At 40.3% G+C, this 20,594-nt stretch overlaps 1 protein-coding gene across 4 annotated transcripts in view; it reads left to right on the top strand.

Moving 5' to 3' along the window:
- The window catches only part of LOC106873142 (uncharacterized), a 54,053-nt gene extending 34,725 nt beyond the window's left edge, over positions 1 to 19,328 (top strand). For 3 of the 4 annotated variants that reach the window (XM_089365701.1, XM_089365700.1, XM_089365698.1), the window contains exons 8-18: positions 5,436 to 5,512; positions 6,346 to 6,514; positions 7,701 to 7,999; positions 10,309 to 10,440; positions 11,647 to 11,738; positions 11,896 to 11,996; positions 12,858 to 12,965; positions 13,532 to 13,697; positions 14,771 to 14,938; positions 16,093 to 16,298; positions 16,758 to 19,328. In XM_089365701.1, the coding sequence (XP_089221827.1) occupies positions 5,436 to 5,512; positions 6,346 to 6,514; positions 7,701 to 7,999; positions 10,309 to 10,440; positions 11,647 to 11,738; positions 11,896 to 11,996; positions 12,858 to 12,965; positions 13,532 to 13,697; positions 14,771 to 14,938; positions 16,093 to 16,298; positions 16,758 to 19,187 (3,948 nt within the window). In that variant the 3' untranslated portion in view covers positions 19,188 to 19,328. The remainder of the gene's footprint in view (positions 1 to 5,435; positions 5,513 to 6,345; positions 6,515 to 7,700; positions 8,000 to 10,308; positions 10,441 to 11,646; positions 11,739 to 11,895; positions 11,997 to 12,857; positions 12,966 to 13,531; positions 13,698 to 14,770; positions 14,939 to 16,092; positions 16,299 to 16,757) is intronic. The other variant, XM_089365699.1, reaches the window with a different exon arrangement.
- The last annotated feature ends 1,266 nt before the right edge of the window (positions 19,329 to 20,594 follow it).

Below are 20,594 nucleotides of genomic sequence, written 5' to 3'. Positions count from 1 at the left end.
TTCCCCTTTTTTAAAATTTAGTTTGTAACTATTCTTATTAGATTCGTGTTGAACTTAAATTTGTCTCCCCCTTGTGTTTCCATTGATGTACCATGATATAACCGAGTTAGAGAAAGAAAAAAAAATTATGTATAGGCACACCCCTAAGTTAGTGTTAAATCTTTGTACAAAATTTTCCCCTTTTAGTTTTAACTTGCCCTTGTGTGTCACACTCTGTTTTATTTTTTTTTAAGTTAAAATCAAGTAGGTGTAATTTACATGTAAATGGTGGTATATTATTTTGATATATGCCATCTTTATTGTTTTAAGCTCAAACTATCAAGATAACTTCCCTTTCATACTGCAGCTTCATTTCTGCAAATCCTTTCACTCCTACCCTGTTAACCTGTTAAGAAAGCTTTCTCAAAAAAAAAAAAAAAAAAAAATGGAAGGACCATCATCATCATCGTTTAACATTTGTTGTTGGGTTGGACATGGGTTTGGCATGGGTTGGACTGTTTGACTGAGGTCTGGAGAGCCAGTGTCTGCACCAGGCTCCAATCTGATCTAGCAATGTTTCTACAGCTGGATGCCCTTCCTGACGCCAACCACTCCGCAAGTGTAGTGGGTGCTTTTCACATGCCACCAGCACAAGAGCCAGCCAGTCAGGCAGGCCATAGCTTTTGTGTTTGAGTAATAGAAGTCTAAAATAAGCAAACCCACTCACAAGTCTCTGCTTGGCCTGGCGCTGTGGTAGAAGACACTTGCCAAAGGTGTTACACAGTGCGACTGAACCCTAAAACATTGTGAAGTGAACTTCTTAACCACACAGCCACACCCATATTTATTATTCTGTAAATATTAAATTATTCTGTAAAATAAAATTTAAAAAAAAAAGTGCAATTGTGAACTAGCATCAATTTTTACCTATTATTCTCGTGGTTGCTGAAATATATTCCAATAATACATTTGTGTTGATTTAATCACCGTAATATTTATTTTGTGTCCTTTACCATTTTCCTTTTCATGATTCTTGTGTAATATTCCTGGGAGGTTATTCTGAAACCGTGAAGTAGATTTTATTGTTATTATGAAGTTGGTGTGCTGGCAGAATTGATGGGTTTCTTAATAGCTTCTAACTGCATATGCATTGTTCACCATAAAAACATTTGACTTGAGATCAGATGAGTAATGAGGTGGAAGGTTACTCACACAGTAACATCAAATATCAGGATCTTCTGTCCCCAAGAAAAGATATTTCCTGCGGCTGACAACACAAAAATCACCATTACAACTACAAAACCACGAACAACAGAAGGAGCATCAATTGTGCATAAAACAGTGGTGGCAGCAGGTTCTCCTGAAACAAAACCTTCCACCCCAGCCAAAGGAAGCCTATCTCACTTCCAGCTAAATATACACATGCGAAAAATTTACCCCTTCTTCTATTCCATATTCTTTGTCATATGAGGAGGTTTATGTCCAAGATGTCTTTGTGATTGAGAGGGGCAAAAAAAATGCATTCAGAAAGTCAAAAGAATGAGAAATGGAATTGCTCCCAAGTTGAAAGTTGTAAGATTTGATGTTGCAGCAGAAAGCCCATCAGCCACACACACACAGTCCAACCTGTAACCACAGGTAACAGCAAAAATATTTAATAGAAAAATAGGAACACTAAGGGCCACTGCAAAAAAGAAACACTAGAAGCAGCAGGTAAACATACAAAAACCATTCACCATCACATTCACTGCTGCAATTGGAGTATATTGTATGATGTGAAGGGGGGAAAAATGGGAATGGGGAGAGCTTTGGAGAGTTTGTCTATAAAGTATCAGAAAACTAAGTGATGGTAAAGGGAATATCCTGAAATAAAGTGAGCTGAAAATTTTGGTGATTGAACCTTTCACATCCAATCTCTAACACTGGATTATTTGTTCTTTAAACTTGAGACCTCTCTTGTCTTTTTGTGACTGACATGGCTGTACTTGGATATATAAATGTATGTGACCCTGGGCCAGCTTAAAAGTAGTCAACTGCTCAACAGCTTCAGGTCATTGGACATAGGACATTGTAGATATTAATGAGACCAGGATTTGTGGAAGGCATGAATTTAAACCCACCTTTGTAAAATGAGGTATATTAAATGCATTGATCAACTTGGATTCAGTTCAGTGTGGCAGAGTTGGTTGAGAAAAATTTGGATTTGGGGATATGGATGCACTTCTTGAACCTTTACAGTAAGTCAGTGGAATTGGATGTGAATAGGAGGACCAAAACCTTGTGGTTCTTTTTACCTTAAATGGAGAAGGGTGGCTGGATCCCTTTAGATGTCTAGAAGTGTTCTTGTGTGTAATCTACTCTTTAGTCCTTGAGGAGGGGGACTAAAGTGGCATTTTAAATGCACGCTGGGGGTTTTTGCGGATACAAGTGAAGTATGTATAAAAATTTCAAACCTACTTAAACAATCCTCTCAGATAGGAATAAATGGAATTTCCAAAAGGAACAATGAGAGACATAGTTCAACTGCATTAGATCATTCAGATTATATCTAGAATATTTAGGTCAGTGAGTTGATATAGTGTAGGATGTCCAGACTTTCAAGCAGTCAGCTACATTGACTGTAAATTGAAGTCTAAACAAGTCTAGATAGGGCACATGCACAATCTGAACATTTTCTTTGTGAGCAAGAGCTTACAGCAACTAGGTAGGTATATTAGTTGGGTTGTACTTGATGGAGTCAGTTGTTAACACAAGAACAAGGAGTTCTCTGAAGAGAGCAATTGAACAACATTGGTAGCATTTACTAAATAAACAGGTTTATTCAGTAAATGCTACTGATGTTGTTCAGTTGTCCTCTCCAGAGAACTCCAGTACCACTTGTTGACAATTGACCCCATCAACTGAAACAGAAATAGAATAGGTTTGGAGCTAGTGAGTAAAAAGTCAGTTTGTGAAAACACAGCAAACTGTTATACTAGCATTGAGAACAGCTTTCAGCTATTTCTTAAATGTGAAACCCGAAACTTATGTTCTTTAAGTGTCTGCAGTTAGATATGAGGTACTGAAGACCATTTAATTGACCTGGAGTACTGCTTAAGGCTAACAACTACTGAGATATGTTGGCAGTAAATAGTTGTGGTTTGAATGACCCCACACGAGCAGCAAAAAAGAAAAGAAAAAAAGCTTTGAGAAGTTAGTGGGCTTGTAGCCTTGGAAAGTTCATGCTGCCAACTAGCATTGTTGGGTGCTGAGTAAGAGATTGGTTAGAATTGCTTTGGTACAGACCTCCAGGTTGATAGGAACTGGGATGAGGATGCAAGTAGGGTTGTCAGTCCCATCTTTAAGTCTTCCAGGGGCGAGATAGGCCAAAAGAAAAAAACTCCAGAAGGGTCAAAATTTATACTCCTGTTTTCTTGTCGACTGACCTTTTGGCACAAAATGGATTCAACTGAAAAAATATTCCGTTTGTGTTGCAGAAATTGTTGCCAGACGTAAGTGTAGCTTCTGATTGACTGATAGCTGAAGTGGTACGTTTTCTGAGCTGCTGACCATGCAGTGAAAAGAATTGTACCAGCTGATACGAATAAGTGGTACCTTATTTGTACCACCCAGCTTGAAAGAGTTAAATGGGCAAAGAGGAAGCTATCTCTGAAAGGTTTCTGGAGGTGTCCTATACTTGCATCACTTTTGTTATTTATTTTTGTCTGACCAGATTGGACCTTCTTTTCCATTTCTTATGGTATTGATATATTCCATGGTCCAGGCGGTCCATTTGCTGCCAACATGGCTGAATGAATATGCTGTGGTTGATCAGACATAGACACACTCTGAAACTGGTAGCTGCAAACATTCCTGGAGGGTTAGGGTTAGGGTTAGCTGGTGTGGTTGCTCCTCCTCAGACAAATTTCCCATTGTCTTGTCTCTTTGATAGAGCTAGAGTCCTTGGTGATGTGAAGACCAAGATCCTTTTGTTCTGAATTCAAATCCTGGTTTTTCTCTGGTTGATAAAAAAAGTACTAGTTAAGTACAAGAGTTTTATGTAATTATCTCCTCATCCAAAGTTTATGAGCATGTGTCTATTTAAGCTGGCCATATCCACCCAAAATATTCTACTGGTCAGCCTGGCCAGATTTGGCCACTCACACCTCCCCTGCAATGTCATTCTAAAATAAACCGCCGATTCATTAAAATGTTGAAGGTACGAGATAATGCCTGAACAATTCAAAATGATGTGAATGAATAAACATTATGCTTGACAGAGTAATCCGAATGCTAATGGATTAATGTTAATGCTACACAAAGAAAACATGACTTTGAGAGATTAGTGGAAATAGCCAATACAGTATTGCATTGGAAATAATTGGACATTCTTTAGTCTGTGCCAGGTTTGAGGTGAAATCCTAGCAGGGTTTACTGGCCCTGGTGAAACTTCATCATCATCGTTTAACGTTTGCTTTCCATGCTAGCATGGGTTGGACGATTTGACTGAGGGCTGGCGAACCAGAAGGCTGCACCAGGCTCCAAACTGATCTGGCAAAGTGTCTACAACTGGATGCCCTTCCTAACGCCAACCACTCCGAGAGTGTAGTGGGTGCATTTTATGTGCCAGCGGCACTAGGGCCAGTCAGGCAGTACTGGCAATGGCCACGCTCAAAATGGTGCATTTTATGTGCCACCTGCACAGGAGCCAGTCCAGCGGCACTGGCAATGACTTTGCTTGAATGTTTTTTCACATGCCAGTAAGGCGACGCTGGTGTTGTCAAAATAATTGATGAAATTCAATTCATTTATGGCTACTAAATATACCACTCTGAAACCAATTCTGCTCAATAAAAAGACCTACACCAGGTTTTTTTTTTTTTTTTTTTTAACTGAGGCAGCCATTGAATCTCCTCTCCAGTTTCTATTCCTCTGTTGTACTTTTACCACCATCTGACAAAAGCTACTTCCCTCTATACTACTCTCTCCTCATGTGAGATGTCTTGTTGTGCAAGTTGCTTGGTAACCTTGTTAGTGTTGATGCTATGTAAAAGGCACCCAGTACACTCTGTAAAATGGTTGGCAGCAGGAAAGGTATCTGACCATAGAAACCATGCCAGATCAAATATTAGAGCTTGGCACAGTATCTCTGGCTTGTCAGGCTCTTGTCAAACCGTCCAACCCATGCCAGCATGGGAAACTGGAATTAAGTGATGAGGAAAATGAAATCGATACTTATTCTATCGTCCAACCCATGCCAGCATGGAAAATGGATGTTAGATAATGATGATGATGATGATTGTACATAATGAAGTCTGGTTTTAAACAGAACTATGAGAATTGTATGGAATGTGTGGCTTCTTAGTGAACTATGTGTTATTGGCAGGAAATCTTATATTTTTGTTTAACTGGTGTGTGTGTGTGTGTGTATTTTTTTTTTGATAATTTATTAAATTGTTGTTGTAAATTCCCTTTAGAAGTTGCTGGACTTTGATTATGGGGAAAGTGATGATGAGGAAGACAAGCATGAAGATAACTCTGATGGCATCCCTGGGTAAGTTCCTTTATTTCTTTTCTTTTCTTTTATTTAGTGTAGGCACCTTTCAAAAATGGAAGCAAGGCGTTGAGTATGGTAGATGCCTGATGGAGGGTATTTGCTTGGTTGCACTTCTCTGTACAGTTTCCAGGAGGTCAATGTCCTGAGCAAGATAGGGGTTCCAGACTGGTGATGCAAATTCCAAGTGGGGCCACACCATAGCCATGACAGGCTTCTTTCAGTTTCCATCTCCCAAATCCAGTTACATAGGTTTAGTCTGGCCAGAGCTAGATCAGAGGTGCTGTGCAGTGGGACTGGATCCCCCAAAAAGTATGTGGTTGGAAAGTAAACACCATTAAACCCTAAATACTTGTTGAGGAGGAGGCGCAATAGCCCAGTGGTTAGGGCAGCGGACTTGCGGTCATAGGATCGTGGTTTCGATTCCCAGGCCGGGCGTTGTGAGTGTTTATTGAGCGAAAACACCTAAAGCTCCACGAGGCTCCGGCAGGGGATGGTGGCGAACCCTGCTGTACTCTTTCACCACAGCTTTTCCTCACTCTTACTTCCTGTTTCTGTTGTGCCTGTAATTCAAAGGGTTAGCCTTGTCACACTCTGTGTCACGCTGAACATCCCCGAGAACTACGTTAAGGGTGTCTGTGGAGTGCTCTGCCACTTGCACGTTAATTTCATGGGCAGGCTGTTCCGTTGATCGGATCAACTGGAACCCTCGACGTCGTAAGCGACGGAGTGCCAATAACAAGACACACTTGCTGAGGAAATATATAGCAGCTGACGGACCTTTTTGGGGATTATTTTGAATAATTGCATTTATCAATATATTGCTTTTCCAGGAATGTCCAGAATATTTTGAATGATCCAACAATTATGCAGCAGATCCACCAAATGTCTCAAACCATCAAGAAGACGGAACAACTAAAGAATGAACTCAACATGCAGGAACAGATACGGCAGCAGCTTTTGAAGCAGCAGGAGAAAGAGTTTAATCAACAGATAAGTCAAGTGAGTCTCAACGATGTCTCTTAATTGATTAGGGATAAATGGAAATAACATCTGTTTGACTGTGGTGTTATTATTGGGTCTTTCTTTGTGTTGTTTAGCCATGAGTAGGTTCTACTCCTGTAGACACATACTCTTTTACTTGTTTCAATATTTTGGCTGTGGCCATGCTGGAGCACCGCCTTTTAGTCGAGCAAATCGACCCCCAGGACTTATTCTTTGGAAGCCTAGTGCTTATTCTATCGCTCTCTTTTGCCTAACCGCTAAGTTACGGGGACGTAAACACACCAGCATTGGTTGTCAAGCGATGTTGGGGGTACAAACACACACACACATACACACACACATACACACACACACACACACACATATACGACGGGCTTCTTTCAGTTTCCGTCTACCAAATCCACTCACAAGGCTTTGGTCGGCCCAAGGCTATAGTAGAAGACACTTGCCCAAGGTGCCACGCAGTGGGACTGAACCCGGAACCATGTGGTTAATAAGCAAGCTACTTACCACACAGCCACTCCTACGCCTATATGATCAGATTTTCCAACTGTGACCTTCATGTGTCTTTTACACAGACACATCATGTGTTTATTTGTTAGCTTAGAGGGGTTGGCTGTTTCTATAAATTGAGACATTTGCAAATTGTTGGAGATTTGACTTTTATGCAAGGAAGTAGTCAATAGATAATATAACCAGATCTCTGCCTTGTGAACTGTATAAATGTGTTTATCATCATCATCATTTAACATCCGTGTTCCATTCTAATGTGAGTTAACAAATCCTGCTGCTGGCACGTAAAAAGCACCTTTTGAGTGTTGGGCCTCACAGAAGCGCAATAACAAATGAGACCTTTGGCAATATGCTGTACTTGAGAAGAAGACTCATCAAGCCAAGTGAAATCTTAGTTGTGGCAATATACTGGTGTCACAACTAGCACCCATGCCAATGGAATACAAAAGCAACCATTACGCTCGGAGTGGTTGGTGTTAAAAAGGGCATCCAGCTGAAGAAACCATGTCAAATCAGACTGGAGTCTGGTGCAGCCCCTCAGCTTACCTGCCCTGGTCAAGCTGTCCAACCCATGCCAGCATGGACTGCAGACATTAAATGATGATGATTATTATTATTTATATTTTGACTTGCTGTTAAGTATAACTTCCTTCTGTCTTTGTGTTTTCAGGAGCCACCTCCACAAATTCAACATCATATCCCTGTGGCACCGCAGATGCCACCTCAGCCACCCCCGCCGTCGCAAATAATCCAAAACCAACCCCCTCCAATGCATCCACAAATGCCTTACTATGTTTCTGAACCTCCATATCCAGCACCATCAAATCAGAATGATCTCTCAGAGCGTATGGAATTGGACAACCGACATGACCGTCACTATGGCGACGTGCCTAATGCCGAGGTGATAGTTATTGATGATCAGCCTGATATCCATAAAACCTCTCGCAACAGGGATCGATCAAGGTCCAGGTTTGTATACCAATAGTTTCCTTTCCTTCCTTCACATTGCTTTCTGTGTCGGTACTTCTTTCAGAGTACTTTGAATTTGATTGTCACAACCGTAGCTTAACTCTGCTGCATACTTCATATTTGATCCCCTTAATTCCCTCTTTATTTTTTTCCCCTAGATCTACCCAGATTCAGCAGATCTAATATTGTTCCACCTGGGACCATGCTACCTTTTATTCAGATATATCTGTTTTGATGTACAAGTGTGGGTTGGATGTTTCTTTAAATTTAGACATCTGCACAAATAGTTCCAGCTATGACCGGCCTACCTCATTTAGGGGGCTTTTAACGACATCTATTGTATTTTAAGACAGACAGTATCAATTGAGGGAGAATTGGTTGTTTGTTCTAGTGGGTTGAGTGACTACATAGAGATTCCTTGGTTATAGTTGTTGTTATTTTGCATTCATTTTTTTTCTTTTCTTTGCTTGCATGGGTCGGTAGAGTTGGTTTGAGTAATTGTGTTTACAGTTTGATGAGCTTTCTATAGGCAACCATTCAACTATGAAGTGGTGGGAACGAAACTCCTCTTTGTTAACGATTAGTTGTTTGTCTTGGTCGAACCCAAAAGACCAGGGTGAATAAATCATATGTAAATATTCATCTGGTTCATTATGGAGAATTGTTGAAGGTTAATCATCCAATATCCTAACTAAGCCAAGTAATCAGAATTTGCTGGTGTTTGTTGACTGCCCAGTCATCTTAACTTAGTAGGCACAGCAGGATGGAAGAGGCAGGTGCTTAGTTGACTTGAAGATAGGGGCTTCTAAGTGCCCCTATCTTCAATTTTTAATGGTCATCTTCTAAGTGCCCCTATCTTCAATTTTTAATGGTCATCTTCTAAGTGCCCCTATCTTCAATTTTTAATGGTCATCTTCTAAGTGCCCCTATCTTCAATTTTTAATGGTCATCTTCTAAGTGCCCCTATCTTCAATTTTTAATGGTCATCTTCTAAGTGCCCCTATCTTCAATTTTTAATGGTCATCTTCTAAGTGCCCCTATCTTCAATTTTTAATGGTCATCTTCTAAGTGCCCCTATCTTCAATTTTTAATGGTCATCTTCTAAGTGCCCCTATCTTCAATTTTTAATGGTCATCTTCTAAGTGCCCCTATCTTCAATTTTTAATGGTCATCTTCTAAGTGCCCCTATCTTCAATTTTTAATGGTCATCTTCTAAGTGCCCCTATCTTCAATTTTTAATGGTCATCTTCTAAGTGCCCCTATCTTCAATTTTTAATGGTCATCTTCTAAGTGCCCCTATCTTCAATTTTTAATGGTCATCTTCTAAGTGCCCCTATCTTCAATTTTTAATGGTCATCTTCTAAGTGCCCCTATCTTCAATTTTTAATGGTCATCTTCTAAGTGCCCCTATCTTCAATTTTTAATGGTCATCTTCTAAGTGCCCCTATCTTCAATTTTTAATGGTCATCTTCTAAGTGCCCCTGTCTTCAATTTTTAATGGTCATCTTCTAAGTGCCCCTGTCTTCAATTTTTAATGGTCATCTTCTAAGTGCCCCTGTCTTCAATTTTTAATGGTCATCTTCTAAGTGCCCCTGTCTTCAATTTTTAATGGTCATCTTCTAAGTGCCCCTATCTTCAATTTTTAATGGTCATCTTCTAAGTGCCCCTATCTTCAATTTTTAATGGTCATCTTCATTTTAAAGCTCTCTTTTCCATGCTTGTGTGAGTCGGATGTAATTCAATTGAAGCAAATTTTCTACAGTTGGCTGCCCTTCCATTTGCCGATCCATACTTATTTTGAAGCATGGCAATATTCCCCCATGACCAAATGCCTTTCATGAAAGATAGGAAATGGATACCACTTGTATGACGACACTGGACAACCCATGCTTCTGATAAAAGACACTTGCCAAAGGTGTCAAACATTTGGGAAGCAAGCTTTGAAACCACTCAGCCATATCTTATCTTCACTACAAAATTTGAGTGTTTCTTCTTTTCCTTAATAATATGGTGGCTTAAATTTATTTTGTTGTTCATATTTTACAAAAAGCGAGAATGAAATGAGCATCAGAGCATTAATAATGGGAAATGAAGTAAAGTTATGCTTACTGGGCTCAGAACCTTGTCAGCTATATTGTGGCAGACTACGTTTGTATGTGATGTTTTGTTGATGCTAAGAGTCTCTGAAATGTTCATGATTAGAGACATTTGTCAAAGATATGGACTTGTACATTGTGTCGGTTTGTAGTTAACAGTAAGTACTTTGTGTATACATATATCGTTTCTTTTTTTTTTTTTCCTTTTGTTAGATCACCTCGACGCAAGAAGAGATCTAGGTCAAGATCTCGGGAGAGGCGGAGACGATCTCGTTCTCGAGATCGTGACCGAGACAGGGATCGAAGTGACAGAGAAAGAGACAGAGACCGGCGCAAGCGATCAAGGTAAGTGTTGTTCTTTTATCTTTTCTTTATTACTGGTTTCAGTTATTGGGTCTGTACAGCCATGTTGACATACCAACTTCAAGACTGTAGATGACTATATCCAGTATGCTTGCCAACACGGTACGTTTCCTACATCTGTGACTTCTATATCACTTCATTTGTGGTTTTTGCATCGCTCTTTTCTTCTTGCTACTGTTTTCGGTGGCATATGATGGGATGCACTCACCTATGCAAAGTTGGCCTCTCAAAGTAAGTTTGTCCCTGATGCTTGCTTTTTCCTGAATTGGACTGCATCTAATATACCTCTGCATCTCTAATGCCATTAAATACAGTAAATTAATTTCTATAGGCGCAGGAGTGGCTGTGTGGTAAGTAGCTTGCTTACGAACCACATGGTTCCGGGTTCAGTCCCACTGCGTGGCACCTTGGGCAAGTGTCTTCTACTATAGCCTCGAGCCGGTAAAGCCTTGTGAGTGGATTTGGTAGACGGAAACTGAAAGAAGCCTGTCGTATATATATATATATATATATATATATATATATATATATATATATAATATATGTATATATATATATGTTTGTGTGTCTGTGTTTGTTCCCCCAACATCGCTTGATAACCGATGCTGGTGTGTTTACGTCCATGTAACCTAGCGGTTCGGCAAAAGAGACCGATAGAATAAGTACTAGGCTTACAAAGAATAAGTCCTGGGGTCGATTTGCTCGACTAATGGCGGTGCTCCAGCGTGGCCGCAGTCAAATGACTGAAACAAGTAAAAGAGTATGAATTTGAGCAATATGTAAACAAAAAAATAATTAAAAAAAATATTGGATATCCAAGGGAGATGACTGTGCTGGTATGGATACATAATGTTGGTGAGGAAATGCTTAGTGATGGTGTTGTCTGACATGTTTATGTAAGTAAATGTATGTATGTTTACATAAGGTAGAAGGGGATAAAAGAAGGCTGTTAGATCTAATACATGAAATATAATTGGTTATGGTAAACCATGGCATGTTACCCTGTGGTAGACTCAGCCTGACAGTAATGATGATAATAAAATGGGAAGTGTTCGTGTTTGTTACTTAGTGTGAAAACTTACCAAAATTTATACTTTGCTTTTGTTTAATACCTCATTGTCTGATTTTTCAAAATTGAAGAAAGTACCAGTAATTCATTAGCATAACTCACATTTTTTGTTATTCCAGATCACGGGAAAGAGAAAGGGAGCGCCAGCGAGAAAAAGAACGGGAACGCAGAAGAAAGGGGCTTCCATCCATTAAAGAGAGACACCTTAGTGGTAAGCATGGCATGGACCAACATTCTGTTGACATTTTGTCTTTATTTTATTCAGAAACTATCTTTATTTTTTTTTTTTTTTGTATTTTTCTCCTTCCTTTGCTTTTACAATAAAAGAAGACGAAACTTTGTTGAAATCTGATGCATTTCTGTTGTAGTGTGTACAAGAACTATATGGCTGGGTCATATAGCCAAAGTTACTTCTGAAGATGAACTGCGACTAGAAATTGAAAAGTATGGTGCTGTGGAAAGCATAAATGTAAGTAGACTACATTATTATTATTATTATTATTATTATTATTGTTATTAAGGCAGTGAGCTGACAGAATCGGTAACATGCCGTACAAAGTGCTTAGCGGCATTTCATCTGTCTTTACTTTCTGAGTTCAAATTCCACTGAGGTCGACTTTGCCTGTCATCCTTTCGTAGTCGATAAATTAAGTACCGGTTGCATACTGAGGATCGATCTAATCGACCCTCCCCCACCAATTATTTCAGGCCATGTGCCTATCGCAGAAAGGATCACTATTATTAAGGCAGCGAGCTGGCAGAATTGTTAGCATGCCGGATGAAATGCTTGGTGGTATTTTGTCCATCTTTACATTCTGAGTTCAAATTCTGTTGAGGTTGACTTTGTCTTTCATCCTATTGGGGTCGATAAAATAGACACCAGCTGAGTACGGGGCAGTGGGTGGTGGTGGGGGTCGAACTCTTGAACTCTTGAAGCTACAAGGTAATTAATGGTAATTCAGACCCAGGTGGCAGAATGAAGGCAAGTGGCTAGGGTATTTGACTCACGATCCTAAGATTGAGAGTTCGATACCTAGTGGCGTGTTGTGCCCTTGAACAAAACAGTTTATTTCAGCTGGCAAAAATGAGTTGTACCTGTATTTGAAAGGGCTAGCCATGTGGCATTCTGTGTTGCATTGAATCTCTTTGAGAAATATGTTAGGGGTACGTGTGTCTGTGGAGTGCTCAGCCACTTGCACATTAATTTCATGTGCAGGCTGTTTCGTTGATCATGTCAACTTGTACACTTGTCTTTGTAAGTTTACAGATTGCCAGTTACATGTGGCAAAGTAACCTGAATGCTAACAGGTTAATGTTGTTTCTTTTCCAGATGATTCCTCCCCGAGGATGTGCTTTTGTATGTATGGCAAGGAGAAAAGATGCTCCTAAAGCTGTGGAAAAATTGAAGGGAGTGAAAATACATTCGAACCAGTTAAAAGTAAGGTTTTTTTTAAAAATTTATATACCGTAAATACTCGAGTATAGTCCGCCCTTGAGTATAATACACATGGGATTTTTAGGGGGCTGTACCTCTGAAAAACCTACACCTTGTGTATAATACGCACCCCTTCTCTGACTTGAGTCAAGGAGGTCTATATAATGTCCTTGGTTTGTAAACATATATACGGTAACGTCTTTTATTATTATTGTATATATAACATAATGCAAACGTGTAGCTTTTTGTGCACTTTGTTTGCAGAAAATAAAGAAATAACAGTAATAACGTCAGTGAAAAATAAGTATTAAGTAAATTGCCTTTACATGTTTATCACTTAGAAAATTTTGCTTAGAAAATATTTTTCATTTTTAACCTTGTATATAGTACGCACTAGGGATTTTGACCTTTAAATTTTGGGGAAAAAATGCGGATTATACTTGAGGATTTACGGTATTTGTTTATTTTTCCCCCCCTTTCCTTCGTTACTTCTGTCATCAGTGGTAGCAGCTAATTCATGGAATAGCTAATAACGTCTGTTTTTGTCTTCCTGCCTGCTTTTCCTTTAGGTTGCCTGGGCTCCTGGAATAGGTGTAAAGGATGCAGAATACAAAGATATGTGGGATGCTGAATTGGGTGTAACTTACATTCCTTGGGAGAAATTGCCACAAGATTTGACTCACCTAATGGAAGGTGGCATGATAGATGAAGACACTATTCCTGAACACCTCAAAGGTAAGTGTTTCTCTCGTTACGATATTCTGTATGGTACATGGTATATATATATATATATATATATATATATATATATATGTTTGACATGTAACTTGCTTCTGAACGACTTTGCTTGTTTTCATCATTGGGAATACTGCTGGGAAAAAAAGTATATTAAAACAATTTACTTTTTTAGGAGAGTATTGTAGTTTGCTTGAAGCATTGTATATTGTTTGTAAAGAATAAAAAGTTTAGAATGGTACAACAATGCACTATAAAACAAAAAATGGACTATATACCTGTTGTAATTTGGTTATCTATAGTCCGATATCCCTCTTCCTAATTTTTGTGTAGGGGCCTTGGAACCCATTATGACATGGCACTGATGGTTTTGGTTGGTTCTGTTAATTTTTTCCTCTTCAATTTCATTTTCACTTTTTAAAATCAGAAACACTGTCTGTATGATCTATACTGAAATTGAAACATTTTCTCTCAGTAGATTGAAAGAGAAAAACCTGAAAATTTATCTTCAGCATTTACTGTTGAATAAATGAAAGGAAAAAAAATTCTTTCAAATTAGTGTTTTTTTTTTTTAAAGATTAAAATTGCATATCAAAAGTTACTTTTGTGCCACATAAAAAGCACCCATGCTGGTGTCGTATAAAGCACCTATGCTGGTACCAAGTAGAAAAGCACCCAGTACACTCTTTAAAGTAGTTGGCATTAGAAATGGCAACCAGCTGTATAAATCCTGCCAAAACAGACAATTGAAGTCTGGTACAGCTTCTGTCAAACTGTCCAACCCATGCTGGCATAGGTTTGGGAAACCTTAAGACCTTGTAAATACAAACATTATAGAGTTCAAGAAGAAACACAAATTCTTTTTTTAAAGAAGTAGAGTGGTGGAAAAGGGGTGCAATAGCTGTTTAGGTTTCTTTTGGCACTGGGTGGATATTTAGGTTGTATGTAAAATGGGTTTGGTTGTATTTTTTTTTTTATATGAAATAGTTCTGTAGTATCTCTTGCCTTCCTTGTCTTTCTCTGTCTGTCTCTCTGTCTTCATGAATTAAAATAAGTTTATGCATTCTTTGCAGCTGGTTTGCAACTTGAGAAAACAGAACCAACTGGAACAAACAACATAGAAGAACCTCAACAGAATTTTAAGATGAATGAAGTGAATATAACAAACCCTCCAATAGCAGTCCCTCCTCCAACAGCAATACCTCCACAACAGCCTCCACTGCAAGGGCAACCTATGCCAAGTAAGTGATATTTACTTACTCGAAATTGATGTTAAGCTTCAGTCGACCATAACTGACTAAGCCTATGGTCAAAGACACTCCAGGTGTGACGATCTTATTCCTTCTTTTTTCCTCATTGTGCATCAAAGACTGGTTCTCTACCAGTGTCCGTATGGCACTCGGGAGTCCATATGGCACTCCCGAGTCCATATGGCACTCGGGAGTCTATGTGGCGCTTGGGAGTCTGTATGGCGCTTGGGAGTCTGTATGGCCCTCGGGCGTCCGTATGGCCCTCGGGCGTCCGTATGGCCCTCGGGCGTCCGTATGGCCCTCGGGCGTCCGTATGGCCCTCGGGCGTCCGTATGGCCCTCGGGAGTCCATATAAAATTTTGTTAAAAATTATGTGCAATAGATTACACTTCTTCAATGCACAAAATATTTCAACAAATATTTTTATACAATTCCTAATGATATTTACTCATAAAAATATAAATGGCTCTGTAGGTTCAGTATAGTAAACTAGGAATGGACGGGGTGCAATTTGCCACAAGCTAAACATATCTCAACTTGTGTAAGCCAGAATGTGGGGACATACTTAACAATTTTAGCCTTTTTAGACTTTAAACCAACCATATTTATCCCAAATATTCTACCAGTTTTATAGTCACACCATCCAGATTCTGCCTCTTACACCCACCTTACAATGTCATAAAAAGCAAACAATTATAATAGGCTCAGGAGTAGCTGTGTGTTAAGTAGCTTGCTTACCAACCACTTGGTTCTGGGTTCAGTCCCACTGCGTGGCACCTTGGGCAAGTGTCTTCTACTATAGCCTTGGACTGACCAAAGCCTTGTGAGTGGATTTGGTAGATGGAAACTGAAAGAAGCCTGTCGTATGTGTTTGTGTGTCTGTGTTTGTCCCCCTCATGATAGCTTGACAACCGATGCTGGTGTGTTTACGTCCCCGTATCTTAGCAGTTCAGCAAAAGAGACTAATAGAATAGGTACTAGGCTTACAAAGAATAAGTCTTGGGGTCGATGATTTGTCTGACTAAAAGGCAGTGCTCCAGCATGGCCACAGTCAAATGACTGAAACGAGTAAAAGAGAATTCTAACTAATCTGCTGTGAATGACTTGTTTCTTTTTAAACCTGTGTTACGTTTGTTGTGTTTCAGGAATGTTAATGCAAATTCCACCTCCAACTGGCATGATGCCTCCGATGATGATGCCACTTGCTCCAGGAATGCCTCGCCCACCAACCACAGGTGTACCTCCGCCTCCATTAGGAATGGCACCAGCATCGACAGCCTCAGCAGTTCTTGCTCCTCGACCTGTACCTCCAGTTCCAACTGCTGCTGGAGTGTCTATATCTTTGCCAACGGTAACTCTCATACTTTCTCTCTATCTCTCTATCTCTCTCGTCTCTTTCTCTCTCTCTCTCTCTCTCTCTCTCTCTCTCTCTGTGTCTCATACTTTGTCTCTGTCTCATACTTTGTCTCTCTCTTTGGCTTTCTATCTGTCTGTCAATTTCTCTCTCTGTCTCCCCCTCTCTCTGTGTCGCTCTCTCTCTGCCTCCCCTCCACTCTCTCTCTGTCTCCCCTCCACTATCTCTCTGTCTCCCCTCCACTCTCTCTCTGTCTCCCCTTCTCTCTGTCTCCCCCTCTCTCTGTCTCTTTGTCTCTGTCTCCTTCTCTCTCTCTCTGTCTTTGTCTCTTTCTTATTTTCTCTCTCTCACTCTTGCTCTTATTCTCTTTATATCTCTCTCTCTCTCCTCACTTTTTTTTTTCTCTTTTAAACCTATATTTCAACTGTTATTTGAAACCTTCTCTTCTCTTTCCAGATGGCTCCAACTGTTGTATTGACTACAGTGGCATCAAACAATCCTGCCATGCCTTCTCTACCGCCACCAGGTTTAGTGCAGCTTCCACAGACTCTTCAGAATAACTTGAGCAGTTCCATTCTTGCTACAGGTGGCATATCAGTTCCTCCTAGACCACCCCCACCTAATTTCGCAGCGCAACTTCGACAACAGCCTAGGCCATTCCCACCTCAGCCTTTTCCCGGAGGTCCAACGTTTCGCTTGCAAGTTCCAACACCTACTCCGGAGGGTGCTAGGGCTATTGCTAATATTAGACCTCCCCTTGACACAAATGCTACTTTGCCTGCTCAAGAATCCAAAGAAAATATTAATGAATCTAGTCAGCAGGATGATTGGCTGAAGCGGAGCACAGAAGCAACCAGTGATGATGCGGAGACCGAAACGAAACACGAAGGTATCACCCCTCAGACTATTGAACCAACTTCCGAAGTGTTACCAACACCCACAGGAACAATGCCAGCTATATCTGCAACATTACAACAAATGCTTGCCCAGCGTCCACCTCCAAATCCAGCAGTAGGGATGCGCCCCCCTCTGCCGCCTGGAATGGCACCACGCCCCGGTATCAATGGCCCACCTACTGAACTTCGTCTCGGTGGACCAAGCGGACCTCTTCTAACAGGCCCACCTAACCGAGCCACTGCTATCGGTATACCAGGTATGCCTGCTGGCATTGCCATTGGTCCTCGGGCCATAAGTGTAGATGGCCCTCCGCCAGGCTTTCCAGCCGGTCGGATGGGCTTGCCTGGAGGACCACGATTTACTCCCCGGTTTCCTCCTGTATTTCCAGGGGGACCACCTCCCAGATTCCAGGGTCCTATGGGAACTATGCTACGACCACCACGTCCAGATGCAGACGGCAGGTTTCCTGCCAACACATTTACTAATAATGGTACGTTTGACAGAGCTGGTTTCGAACGTGCCATACGTCCATTTGGTCCTATTGGTCCTAGACCTGACCGGCCGGCTAATGATAGGTGGATGGGGAGAGATAGATGGGCACCCAGAGACACTGGTCCTGGGATGCGGTTCCGAAGGGATTTTGACCAGAGGGATGAGTTCTTTGACCGATCTCGCTATGTTCTTGATAACAGAGATCCTGATCGCAATGCAGGGGGGAGACGAATGTCCAGGTTTGATGGGGAGGAAGATCACGAAGGTGAGCGTCCTCCTCACCATTACGAGGACGATCGCTCTCTACACGAAGACGAACATGCTCGTCATGGCGACGACAGAGATCGCTCAAGACGAGACGATGAGAGGGATCGGTTGCGACACGTGGACGAACGTGACCGGCTCAGGCGTCCCGATGAGAGGGAGCGAACCCGGCACGAAGACGATAGAAATAGGTTACGTTACGAAGTTAGAGATCGATTTAGGTTTGGTGATAACGGAAGAGAAGGTGCAGAAGGAATTCGACCGAGGAACCGTGAAGATCGTCCCAGAAAGTCCCGCTGGAGCGACGTTGATGATAAGGCTGTGGAGACTCCTTCAATGGAGGCTCCTTCGTTAGAAACTATTAAGGCATTTGACACAATTCCTGAAAATGCTAATGCATTGCCAGACACTAATGCTGAGGAGTCGGTTGCCATGGAGATTTCTAATGCTCCGGGTAATGTTACTCCAACCTGTGAGGAATTGGAAGATGCTGTAAACAGCAGCCAACCAGAGAACTATACAGCAAGCGAGGACTTCATTCCTACAGAGGAATTCTCTCTCACAGAAAAATACCATTCGGCTGAAGAACAAACACCTGACGACCAGCAGCCGCCGCCAATGTCTGGCTCACCCCCCGAAGAACCCCCGGTTGACAGTTTCATCCCCACTGATAGCTGTCCCCCTGCAGAGGATTTTACTCCGATGGAGTCTGATGCACCTGTGGAAAATTTTGAAGCTCCAACCCCTGAGAATTTTCTTCTGCAGCACGGGGATGATGATGATGTTAACGATGATGACAACAACAACAACAATTACTTTAATGATGATGGTGTTGATGACAACAACAACAACAATAATAACAACAACAACAACAATGATAATGATGATATTAATAACATCAATGATGATGATAATGATATTGATATTAGTAATAACATTGCTTTGCTGTCTGAAAATGAAACTCCTAGCTTCGCTGAAAGCTCCTCTCCTCCTCCTGTCCCAGAGGAGGAATTCTCTTCAACAGAAAATTTTATCCCCGCTCACACGGAGGAATTTACCCCTATGAAAAACTGCTCTCCAGAGGAGCCTATGAACGAGGCAGATGAGTTCCCTCCGGCGGAGGACGAGGTTTCAGAAATGATTAAGGCAGAGGAACCCGAATATCCGACCGGTGAGGAATCACCGTTACAGAGTGAAGAACAGACAACAGCTTGTGATGAAAATGATGAATAATGATAATAATAATAATAATAATAATTATAATATAATATAATAATAATGATCATCACCATCATCACCACCATCACCACCATCATCATCTACAATAAGAATAATTTCTACCACCACCACTACTACTATTGCACTTAGTTTACTCTTTCCTCATCTCTCAACCCTCTCTCTCTCTCACTCACGCAAACACTCTCACAATCTCTCTTTCTTTCTATTGACTCTCTTTCTCTCTCTCTCTCTCTCTCTCTCTCTCTTAAACATTCTCTTCAGTGTGCATGCATGCATGCATGCATGTATGCGTGTGAGGTGTCTGAGTTACATATGCAGCTATGTCTGTGTGTGTGTGTGTGTGTGTGTGTGTGTGTGTACATATGCTTGTGTATGTGTGTGTGCATGCACGCATGTGTTGGTGTACGTGTCGGTACACATGCACACATGTGCACACGTACGTGTAAACTTGCTTGCCCATGCACGGTGAACGTAAGCAACTTGGTAATTAGTCTTTATAAGTATTCGTTATTTTAAGTTTAATTTATTAATGTTGTGGGTTTTTTTATATAAAAAAAAAAGTGTATGATATAGTTGTATTTTTAGAAAGGTCATCAAGTGCATTGATGCTGGGATGAGGGAAGATTAAAATGAAAGAAAATGAACAAGAAACATCTGACTATTCCCAATTATATAATATTTATCTCCCAATATATATATATATATATATATATATATATATATATGTGTATATATATATATGGAGGAATAATGCTTTTTAGTGAATCAGACTTTAGACTTGATCCTCCTTTTCATTTCATTTTATGAAATTTTCTTTTATTTAAGATGTCTTTTATTTTCAAATATATAATACATACATACATACATACATACACGCATACATGTCTGGTATCATAGGTGTGGCTATGAGAAAATTTTTTCAGATTTTATAATTTTTACATCAGGAAAAAAAAAAAGGGAAAATGAAATGAACCCCCCCCCCCAAAAAAAAAGGCTTAAGATATTACCCCCCTCTCCCCCATTCCGCACATCCACACAGTTTCAGAAGTTTATAAAAGAGGAAAAACAAAAAAAATACTCAAAAATTGATGGAGGATGAAATTAATAATGAAATTACAACAATTTAGAGAAAAAAAAAAACTTTAAAAAAATTAAATAAACATACAGACAAGAATATATTTTTTTCAGGTATTGCAATCAGATGTGTTGAAAATAAGTGGTGTACATTATTTCATTTCTTGCTAAGACAGAATAGGTTTGCTAACACAAGACACACGTATATAAGCCATGATGTAAATGTATTTTTAGTTGCCAGTCAGAGGATTATTATTATTATTTTAATTTTTTTTTATTTTGGTAGCATCCTTACATTGATCTTTCACACACTTGCATTCATTCATT

Source organism: Octopus bimaculoides, chromosome 18 (genome assembly GCF_046866305.1).
Source record: "Octopus bimaculoides isolate indiv1 chromosome 18, ASM4686630v1, whole genome shotgun sequence".
In the NCBI taxonomy this organism is placed as follows: Eukaryota; Metazoa; Mollusca; class Cephalopoda; order Octopoda; family Octopodidae; genus Octopus; species Octopus bimaculoides.
Note: the sequence above shows the minus strand (reverse complement) of the source record. Positions and strands in the feature narration are given on the sequence as shown.